Below are 11,780 nucleotides of genomic sequence, written 5' to 3'. Positions count from 1 at the left end.
CCACATTTGAAGGAGTCAAGTTGAGACTGCAAAATTCAAATTTGGGGGGACACCATACTGCCCGTAACACATGCAAACATTCACACTCACCTTTTCTTTAAAAAAAAAATCAAGATATATATTACTTATTGACAGCTCTGCAAGAATTAGCATTATCCTGGGTGGGGGGATGGAGAGGCTGAGTGCACTAATGTAACCAAAAACAATTTTAAAAAGGAAGCTGCAGTAATCAGATGGGTGAGGCACATGGATGGTACCCGGCAGAAGGAGGAAGGGAAGGAGAAAGGGGCCTGAAGAGATGGCGAGTTAGTAAGGTGGCCCAAGCTGTGGGCATTCAGACACACACTAGATGGGCACAGGATCTGAGCACAAAAATAATGGTAGCTGATTAATTCTACTGTTTCTCTGGGGAGTTAGGCCTGCTTAGAGTACAGTGGGGGCTGGGAGACCAACTTCTTTTGGGGGCAGCTCAGTGTCACATTCTGCAGCCTGCTAGATGGTTACCAATCTTTCCCTCAGTGTCTCTGGGATCCAAAGCGCCCCCATATTTAGATGGGCACTGCCCAACATAAGCCATCTTAGGCTGAGCCAGGATCTCTCTTGCTGCAGCTCTCACCAGTTCATCTCAGCAGTTGTTTTGACGTCACCTGGAAGTATCTCCTCTTATATAACAAATTTCTAAATTCTAAAATGTAGCACTCTCAGATTTTGTGACTTTAAAATGTTGCATTGTCCCATTTTTCCACTATTTCTTAAGTGGCATGACTTTCACATTCTATCCCTCTCCTAGCTGCTTCTGTTTTGTCGGATCTGTTTTTTAAAAACACCTAAACCAAAGAAGTATTCTCACCTGCTAAATCAGGAGCGCTTCTCTCTGTAAATAGGACAAATAATCTATTAAAATTATCACAGTTTTCTTTTTTTAACAGATAGATGGCTCAAATTTGTGGTCAGGTGATAGCAGCCGACTGTTGTATAACAAATGAACCCTGAACATAGCAGCTTAAATGCTATCACCATCATTTTTGATCTAGAGGTGATTTGGATATGCTGCTCATTGGCATGTGTAAATTAGGGTGTTGGTTGGGACTCTAGAGCCTGGAGATTGATGGGACTGGACAGTGGTTTCTAAGCTCACACACAGAGCTCGCTGTAGGTGGGGTGTCAGTTCCTCATGACCTCTTTCTGCAGGATCTGGCTTCTTTCAATGCCCTTCATTACTCAATTTTGAGAATTATATAGACCTATTTCTGCTATATTCCATTAATTACACAAACCAACTCTAGTAGAGGCGAGAGTCCTTTTACATATGGCAGCAACATTCATTTATTTTAGTGCCGAGAATCAAAGCCTGAGTGTCACACCTGCTAGGAAAGCACTAGTACTAAGCCACATGCACAGCCCTCAAGTGCAGACAATACCTAAGCGCTGGCTCTGTGTGCTTTCCCTGCTCACAGTACTAGCCAGCCATTCCATGCGTCATCTTACTTACTGATGTCGAAATCTTCCCAAGTTGATACTATGACGTCATTTGACACTTCAGGCAAGTGATGGGTAGCAATGTTAATAGCTGATGTTCATCACTGAGGTGTGGAAGATTTTGTCTCTAGTACAAAATGCTTCTGCTTCCTCCCCTTTCCTCATCTGGGCAGGTCATCCTTCCCAATCCACTTTGGCAAATCACTTTTGTGACCATAATTAGAGAACTTTTCCCTTTACTTCTGCTACATCATTAAGCATGATAGGATGATAAGGTGCCTGTCACTCTGCTTTATTGTGCGTGACCTCCTTCCTTTCACGCTAATGTCACCAGCAAATTTTCTATTTGTGGACAGGACACAGTCTACAGCAATAATTAAGAATTCAGAATTTACAGATGAATCTAAAACAAGAGACACACTAAGAATAGAATAAACTTTTGGTGACAAAATGTAATTATAAGCTTGTACTCTGTGCACAGATATGAATGAGCAATTGGACCTGCCTACAGCCATCCAGATTGCTCATGCTCATAAAGAACTGATTCGAGGATTTTAATCTCTTGTGTTTTGCAAAGACATCTCAGAATTGCTGCACCCTCTCCCATTTTCCATCTTTTGCTCTAACTGTGGGCCTGGGCACCTGTTCACACTCATCCCAGATCCTATCCCGTGCTGCTAGTCTCTTCTTTTTGCTTTTCAGGGTCCAGGATATGGGAAATTGCTTAGTGATGACTATTGTATGCCCTGGTTGACCTAATGTCTGGGGAGATGGAAGCACATCAGTGTAAGAAGTAACTAAATAGTCACGTTTTCTTAAAAACACTTTTTTTTTAATCACTCACCTTGATCCATTTTTTTTTTTTTTAACTAAACCTTCATCTCTCAATTCTCGCCTTACTGAGGAGAGTACCTGACCCTCCATCCTACATAGAGCTCCGGGCAATGCTCATTCACCCTGACGCTCTGCTTAGCAGCAAGGACTCTGAAAGGCATTAGCTTTTGCGACGGCATCTTGCTATAAAGAGGCAGTATCTTGCCATTCTCACCTCCTGCGTCAGCCTCCTGGGTGCTGGACCCACATGCCCACAATACCATGCTCAACCTCAGGAGGGTTTGACGTCCCTGTATTGCCCCCTTCTTCAACTTCAGTCCCTATGATCCACCAGCAATATGGAAGCAGGGTTGCTTTTCCAATTATGACTTACAGTTTCTTGTAGAAGGGAGAAGACAGTTTCAGACTTAACCTCACCGTTTTCTCATCCTGCTAAGTACAGTGTGGCATCAACAGTCCTGCAACTTGTAGGATGTATGCAGAAAAACTCAGAAATGGAGACATTGCAGCAAGGAAAGGGGAGGAAAGGCTTAAAACCCACACGGTTGTTGATAATGAGAATCTGGGTTCAAGAGAAAGGGGAAGGTGACGAGGTGGCGAGAAACAGTGAAGGCCGGACGGGGACAGGAGGCCGAGGCGGGGAAAGGTGTGAGGCTTTAGCCATACTGAACTTGGGGAGAAACTGGGCCCATTCTAAGAGAAATAAGGTAGACCAGGGAAGACTTTATTCATTTATTTTCTAATCATTGATAGTGAGGACCAAGAGAGAAAGGGGTGAGGTAGAGTAATGCAGGGGTGAGAAAATGAGGCAGAGAGGGCCCTGCAGACAACTCACAACACTCACCACAGAATTCTGCAAGAAATCAAAAACTTCTTTCCCTACCTCCCCTGCCACAAATAAACTCCTTCATTCACTCACTCATTTAGCGTCTGGAGTCATTCCAGTAGGGAATCTAGAAACTAAAATGAACTAGATGTTTTCTGTCCTTACTGCACCACCCAGCCCCTAGGGGGCCGTGACAAGGGAAGGGGACTGGGGCTGGACGTTTATTGAGCTGGCATGGAGATATTATAATCAGGATGGGTTACTGCTATTCCTCAGGCTTTCAGCCATAGTCCCCTTGCTTTTGGTAAGATAGAAACAAGGGCAAGGGTCCACAGCAGGAAAGGAAAAGCACGTCTTTTAGGTTCAGAAACATTCTTAAAAACTTAGTCGATAGCTGCTAGGAGACCCAACTTTTGAAATCCTCCAAATATATAAAATAATAATAATAATAATAATAATAATAATAATAATAATAATAATAATAAAAAATGCAGGAGCCAGTTCCACTGTCTTAAAAATCTGAGAGCTCAAGTGGCCAGGTTGCAGCACTAAAGGCTGAGGGTGGGCGCCCTCTGTTTTAGGATCCAGCTTGTTAGTAGGGAAGGGCTAATTAGGAACTAAAGGAAGCCATCTCACTTTCTGGTTCCTCTGAGAAGCAGCAGTCACTGAACACAAATGTCCATCTTCTTCCACCCATCTCCACACATTCTTAGTATGGATAAAGACCAAGCAGGTTACCAAGTCTGTATTCCCCATGCACCACAGCTAGTGCAAGGTCTGATGGCCAGAGCCAGTTGGGAATGGATAATGGAATACACTTGCTCCACAGACAACCATAAAGCTGTCAAAGGCAGACAGATCCCGGTGCTGGATAGAGCACGGGGTAATGCCTCTAGACAGTGTCCCAAGGTCAGGGGGAGGGGGATTGTCTGAGCAGACTGAGTAGCAGAGCACAGCAGCAGGGCAAGGGCAAAGGGCCCATAAGTAAAGTCATGCAGCCACCACGCAGGAGTGAGACATGGGGCTGTAGTTACTGTAATGCCTTGTGAAGACCTAACCAAAGCCTGCAAGCCCTTGCACACACAAGGATCCCTGAAATGCTTGGTGGGCGATGGCATGATGTTTGCATTCTGAACCCCCACGTGGGTGCACACGAAGAGCTTCGACAGTGGCTGGTTCTCTGAGAACTGTTACAGGCTGATTTCCCTTCTCTCGTCTTTCCTAGTGTCACATCGTTGTTCCTACTCACATCCAAACCTGTCCCACACTAGGAAAGTATCTTTCTTCAGACTGTAGACGCCAGCCCTTATAGAAGAATCCAGGCATAGGAAGTGAAACTCGGTACAATATGAAATGTAGTATTAACACCCCGGGCCTTAATAACAAGCCACAACACACCGATTCTGTATTGGGCATATAGAAAAGCCTCCCCTATACATATGTGCTTACACAGTATTTCTTAAGGTAACCAAGAACTTCATGTGGACCAGGGAAACAGGACAATGTTTTATTTACACACCATCATGATTCACACTGTTGGGTGCAGCCGCCCCCTGGTGGAAGTAGGCAGCGGTTTCAGGGCAGCCACAGCTAGGCTGTGCGGGTGGCTTGATGCTTCTAGAATCTTTCCACTGCTTGCTCTTCAGATCCGCCAGTGATTCTGTCACGTGTGGAAATATCATCAACACTTTTCTCTTTCTACACGCTGAACAGAGCAGGTCAGCTAACCACTTGTGTGAAAACATCCGCAGTGGGTAAGAGCAGGCACCCCGAGGCAGGCTGTGACTGGCTGGGTTTGAATCCAGCTGGTACACCAACTCCTGCCTTGGCCCGTGGCGAGCTGCTGAGCCTCCGCGTTCCTTCACAGGCAAACAGGCAGTCAACCAAGAAGTCTTCATAATGGCCACAGGCTGGCTAAGGCTTGTGCAACATGGCAGTTACTCTACAAAGATTTGTTTTATAGTATTAGGACACTGTGACAATCAACTGACTGCGAGTGCCTGAAAAGCTTTTCAATGAAGAGTATAAGCTATTAAGGAAATTCTGGTTAAAACAAACAAACAAACAAACAAACAAAAACACAATGGCTGTCACTAAGAAATTAACTTTGAATTTGGATGATTCACACACAGGACAGTTTGCCTCAAGGACAAGTGGGCCAACCTTGCCTCAGACACATTTTATTTATTTAAAAATTTTGAATTATTTTATGTGTACTTGTGTTTCCTCTGGATGTGTGTCTGTGTGCCACACACATGTCCCCTGCCTACAGAGGCCAGAAGAAGGTGTCAGAGCCCCTGGACCTAAAGTTACAGACAGGTATGAGTTGCCATGTGGATGCTCAGAAGTGAATCCACGTCCTATGAAAGAACAGCCAGTGCTCTTAACCATTAACACATTTCTTCAAATCTGTTTTAACAGGCTGTTCACATGTTGCAAAGGTGGATAACTAGGAATCTTATTATTTAGTTATATTTAAATCATTATAAAGGAAAAATAGTGGAATGGATTGATTATCCTTTAGTATAATTGTCTGCCATAGTTTTTTCAAAATAAAAAACCACCCAGGTGGTGTTCCTTGCTTACAGCACAAGATTTTCAAAGTTGCTTTTGAAAAATGGAATGAACCCACTCTATTATTGTGTCTCAGCTCAACTATTTAAGAATGAAGCAAGTGCCGGGCAGTGGTGGCGCACGCCTTTAATCCCAGCACTCAGGAGGCAGAGGCAGGTGGATCGCTGTGAGTTCGAGGCCAGCCTGGTCTACAAAGTGAGTCCAGGACAGACAAGGTTACACAGAAAGACCCCCCCCCAAAACAAAACAAAAACAAACAAACAAAAAAAATGAAGCAAGTTTACCACTCTTTCCTCTGCACTTCGGGTTTATTGTCCAAATGTGATTTAGTAATTAGTATATTTTACCTTGGAAGTAAAATGTGTTGGAATTAGTCCCCTCGCCCCTCAATTCGTAAGTTCTGTGAGTTTTTCTGAACATGTTCCTGCTTTAAACAGTAAAGGAAGTGACACAGCTTATTAAGCAGCGTCTTTACATCAAGCTGGACATGCTAAGAACAACAAGAAGTCGAGGCAGGAGGACACCCCTAGCCCATCCTCAGGCGGTGAGGCACATCTCATGTCTGTTCTGGCCATCTGAACCTCCCACTTCTCTGGAGGGACCCGCTTAGCTCTGATGATGTTCCTGGCTTCCTCCTGCCTTATCAGCCATGGCTCCTCAGGAAATAAGGTGCAAAGCTCACCTCCGCTCCTGAAAGAGCACCAGTCTGCTTGCAACACACGAAAGGTTTCACAATGAGAAGGACATTTATTCACTCAACAAACACCATGTGCCTAATAGGTCCAGACGACTCTACTAGTGAGGACGCATGGCATGTAAGCTGCAAACATAAAGCTGCAGAACATCAGCTAATGGTATTCCCATGTGTCACTGAGTGAGTGACAGCTTTCAGTGTTTCATTAAATGCATATTGGGAGGCTGCCCACAGCTGATGACATAAACAGTGAAACCAGGAGTGCCAGAATTGTTACCAGTAGAGCTTTCGGCTGACAGCGGGTGGTGATGGTCTCAGCGGTGGGCTTCATGCCTGGTTGTGTGACAATCTAACAAAGTCAATTCGAATTCTGAGACTTGGGTTTTCATTCGCTAAGTGAGCCAAATGAACAAACCATGAAATGCTGATTATGAGTCCAAATATTTCATGGCATGGGAACAGCCCTGACTTCTCCATCAGTGACACCCAATGTGGAACACTGGGCAGCCCTGAACACACTGGGGTCCGCACGGCTTCTAGGGCCCATCAGCCCCCTGGAGCAGAGCGGCAAAGGGGAGGCTGGCGAGCAGCAGGACTACTTTTTCATCTCCAGGATGGCCCCTCCCGGTCCACGGTTCTTAGCACTGCAGATGTTGCAGTACTGTGCGGGAGCATTCTGAAAAGGAATAAAAAGCACGGGTTAAAACAACCATCTGCTTTTCCATTCAGAAATAGGATGGTAGCATGGCTCAGGGAGTCGAGGGCTCTGAAGCGATGAGCATCTTTCCTTGCTCTGTAGAAGACTTTTTGGTTCAGACAGGATTCATTCTTCTGCGCTCTGCAAGGCAAAGGACACCAGGAGCTGGGGAGATGGCTCAGTTGGTAAAGTACAAGCATGGTGACATTAGTTCAAGGCCCAGAATCTATGTTAAAAAACAAAACAAAACAAAGAAATGGATGTGGGGGCGCGTGCTTGTGACCTCAGTGCTGGCACATGTAGACAGGTGGGTCCTTGGGCTCCTGTCAGCCAGCCTAGACTAGTCAGTGGGTCTTTGGTCCTAGTGAGAAGAGCCTGTTACAAAGGGGACAGCTCCTGAGAAATGACATCTGAGGCAGTCACCTGGCCTACATGTATGTACAAACACATGCACATTTACACACAAATGCAAAGGTGCACGGGGGCGGGGGAGGGTTGGCACCACAGCAGAACCAGCTTTGTGTAGCCTGGGGTAATAGCAGCATGCCATATAGGGCAGGCTGAGAAAACACCACCACCGGTTTCATAGTGTTTACAGCCCACCCAGGGGTCAAGTCAATAGCTTGAATTCACTCAACTGGGCATGCTTTTATGTTAAGGATAGTATACTGTAAATGTCACATTTGAAAAGTAAGCAATATGCCAGTGTGATAGGAAAAAAAAAGACAGCTGGTCACAGAAGACTCTAGGACTTCCTTCAGATACCAGAATCCACAGATAATCAATTCCTTCTGTTCTGATTAGTTTTTCAATTTTTTCCCTCTCAATCTGACAAGAGTTACACCATCAGAGAAGAGAGAACTCCAGCTGAGGGACTGCCTCTATTACACTGGGCTGTGGGCAAGTCTATGAGGGGATTTTCTTAATTAAGAGTTTAGGTGGGAGGGTCAAGGCCTGCAGTCAGTATGACCAGCAGGCAGGCAGGCCTAGGGCATGCAAGAAAGCAGGCTGGACAAGCAAGTGTCCATGTTCTGCCATGGTCTCTGCTTTCATTCTTGCCTTGACGTTCCTGCCTTGGCTCCACTCCATTGACTGTAACTTATAAGCAAATGAACCCTTTCCTGGCAAAGCTGGGGTTTGTTAATGTTTTATGAAAGTAACAAAAAAGCAAACTAGAACACCTTTATATACAAAGGCAAATAACCTATGCATAACCCTTATACTTAAGATATTTCTGGTTACTTGCAATACCAAACACAATGAGACACTGTATACAGTCACACTGTTTTGTTTAGGGAATAAATACAGAGAAGGAAAAGTCTGTACACTTAGTAAAATGTAGCCTTTCTCCAGTACTGCTGATGCAGGGATGGCTCAATCCAGGGACGCAGAGCCCTGGGATTCAGCAAGATGCACAGAACCAAGTTGTCTATTAGAGCTAAGAAAGCCAGGGCCGTAGGATGTGGGCTTTGGCCGTGCTCACTCTTATTATGCCTACTTCTTTTTGGCTGATGGGTGTTGGGCTGAGAACTTACCATGCTTGGCATGGGCAGGCACTCCTTGTGGAACATGTGCCGACAATGGAAGACCACCACGCTGAAGGGCTTCGCTGCGTCTGCAGGGGGTGAGGGCAGAAAGAGAACTCAGCATAACAGCAGCCTGGGAAACGGTTAAGCCAGCCTTGAGCGGGTTTCCCAGCAGCAGGCTGCATTTGAAGAGGGGTGCTTACGGACGCACCCGGAGGAGTGAAGAGCTAGGGAGAATGGAGAATCACCATGCTACCAACTACAACTTACAGTCCACTTTCTTGGCCTCAGCATCAGTTATCAAGATGACAAATGTGGGACAGTTTTCAGCAGATGTAGCGATGGTTATTTGAAAACTAGAATGTATGTGTCCCTGGGTGTGTCCTGACCACAGTTCTAACTGCCACAGATTGAAATCAAGATTGTAGCTTGAATGAAAGTTTTCAGTCCACCTTACCTTTGCCAGGGTCTCTCACTGAGGCCAGAGGCAGAGCTGGGTCAGGACCCCAGGCTCTCTGCATTTCCTACACTTCTCTTTGTCACATCCTCTCATTTGCTTCTTTCGTGTGGCCAGATTAGTTCTGGTAAAACCTAGCGCCTACCACAGGAGAGGCTGAGGATGGAACTTTACAGGGAATTTGTGGCCTCTTTCCACCAAAACACAATCTGAAGAGCCTTGGTTTGCAGAAGCATTGAAAACCCAAACCTGCTTCCTCGGGAACAGAGCGTGTGTGGAACAACTTCCCTTGCTCCTGTGCGATGGAATGCACAGTTCCTAACACCAGTTCCTACCACCAGGCACCTGGGAGCAGCCACACCTTTGTGCTTTTCCATGCTGAATTTGCATATTAATAGAATACTGACAACTATGCTTTGATTTTGACTTTCAAATTATGAGTTTGCTTTTTGTCATGTCTGAATTATCTTTTGAAACAGAACATTTTATCATTATGACAATCTACCAAGAAAGGGACAGAAGTTTCTATCCTTGAGTGAGTCAGTTTCCATTAAGATGGGTTATGGTCCCGGCAACTAGAACTCTAGTGAAGATGAACATGCTCATCAACTCTGCCGCCAGATACCCATATGGATCTTTCCACTTATAACAGAAATATGTGGATGGATGGTAACTTTTCATCTGCTTTGCTTTACTCTTGAAGCTTCTCAAAGAACAGCCCATCACTGGATCCCTTAGCACCACTTTGCTGGAAGTACTGGCTTTCAGGCCCCCACTCCCTGAGCTCTGAAGCCATGGCAGGGCCAGCACTGTGGGTTCCTGCAGAGCTCCCAGGTGCAGATATCCCCTGCTTTGTCAGCAGCACCAACATTTACAGAAACAGGAATGGGCTGAAATCCTTCAACTGTGAAGCCATAGAATTTTCAGGCAGTCGTTAACTAATTTTGCGTCTTAATTCCACTCATGATGACCATGTGCTTGTGAAGTGACTTCCCTTCTAAGCATCCTACCTGTGGGGAGGATGGGGGAGAGGCATGCTTCACAGGTATTCTCTTCTGTAAGAAAACACACACACTACAGGTTAAGCGCATTTCCATTTGCTTGGCCTCACTGGAAAGCATGGTATGGAGTTCTCAATGTTATTTCAGTTTTACCCACCATCGACTAGAACACCTTTCATTTGGGTTCGGTGCATTTTTTTCAGTAACGACAAAGAGTCAGCTACGAGGATTTTCTTGCAGCCTTCCCGAAGCAGAATCTAATGGACATGTTTAAAGAGAAAGGCCATTTAGTAACTCAAGTATTGGGAGTGACTACCCGAGGAATCAGAAAACATCAGAGGCACTTACAGTCTCTGTTTTGTCTGCCAAACACTGTCAAGTAAGCCAGGCATTATTCTTGGCCATTTATTCTTTTATGACCACTTTGTGGCATTAGTAGAATACAAACTTCAAAGTCTTGCAAAGACCTTGCACTAAAATTCTATTGCTATCTCACAGTACTTTGTATGTGGTTGCCATGGAAGACCATGGTTGTTTGCTGGCATGTTGGTTCTTAAATGACTAACAGAGTCCGACCTTCAGATCTTTGCACAGGACAAAAACTTGTCATTCCAAAGCCATCTTCTCATTTAATAAATCCACCGACTCTCTGACAAATGCACTGGGTCCATCAAGAGCAAGGCAGTAGAAAATGAGAAATGTGCACAGAAGCCTGTGACTGACTTGTGCCTGTGGTCACTGTGTGTGCTCCAGAGCCCCTTGGCTTTCTTTACAGTGATGGCACTCTCAGTTCTAAACCTAGATGTGTGATTTTCTTCCTCAAGTGTGAATTCACACCACTGGGAATGGGAGTCAGGGCAAGCCACCAAGGCCCTCCATAGCAACCACACACAATGGCCTGAGTTTCCACACAAATGCCAAGGACACCAGCCTGGGTGACTCCAGCTAGAGGCTGCTCCCAGACATGTGACACATTCTTGACCAGAACTGATGACACAGTCTGCCCCTGTGACTTCCAGTATTTGGCTGTGACAAGCAAGACTGCATGATTTTAATATTCTTACATTTATTTTGATTCTACTTGTGGAGGGCCTTTCCTCCTCCTTTTTCACCCTTTTTATGAAAATATATCTTTCTATATAGATATCTTCCTGGCCCAACCTCCCATATGCTAGGTTTATTGGTGTGTGACATACTGCTTAGAATAACTTCCCTGTCAGATGCTACTAGAATGTAGTATTTTTTTGTTTTATTTAGTAAAGATGTTAAGGTTTTTAATAGAAATCATCACAGCATACAGAAAGAAAAAGCAACACACCAAGAAAGTTATCTATAAAATATCGATGTGGGCAAACTTTCAGAAAATTGGTGAAGGGGTACATGAGGCTTTTGGCTTCCAACATCAACTAGTAAGCTCAGTCTCAGCTCAGTGTGGGACTCAGGAGGCGATGTGACACTGGCCAGGACACACTGCTTGGGCAGTAATGGGTGGAGGGCGCAGCCTGTGGACAGACACAGGCCACAGCTGTAGGGAAGCAGCAAAGCCTGAGAACTAGCATTTTCTAAGTAGGTGCACCTTGCCTGCTCACAAAGTATTTGCTAGGAACACTGTCTGTCACCCCAAGAGTCAAGAGGCCCTGAGAAGAACCACTGCAGTGATACTTTCTGGCTAATTCAATCAACACCCAAGGC

General features: G+C 45.2%; 1 protein-coding gene across 2 annotated transcripts in view; it reads right to left on the bottom strand.

Moving 5' to 3' along the window:
- Positions 1-6,507: 6,507 nt before the first annotated feature.
- The window catches only part of Vps41 (VPS41 subunit of HOPS complex), a 151,320-nt gene continuing 146,047 nt past the window's right edge, over positions 6,508-11,780 (bottom strand). For both annotated transcript variants that reach the window (XM_051168098.1, XM_051168106.1), the window contains 4 exons: positions 10,246-10,345; positions 10,098-10,142; positions 8,640-8,719; positions 6,508-7,083 (listed from right to left, as the gene is read on the bottom strand). In XM_051168098.1, the coding sequence (XP_051024055.1) occupies positions 7,003-7,083; positions 8,640-8,719; positions 10,098-10,142; positions 10,246-10,345 (306 nt within the window). In that variant the 3' untranslated portion in view covers positions 6,508-7,002. The remainder of the gene's footprint in view (positions 7,084-8,639; positions 8,720-10,097; positions 10,143-10,245; positions 10,346-11,780) is intronic.

This window comes from Acomys russatus, chromosome 3 (assembly GCF_903995435.1).
Source record: "Acomys russatus chromosome 3, mAcoRus1.1, whole genome shotgun sequence".
NCBI lineage: Eukaryota > Metazoa > Chordata > Mammalia > Rodentia > Muridae > Acomys > Acomys russatus.
This window is presented reverse-complemented; position numbering and strand designations above follow the sequence as displayed.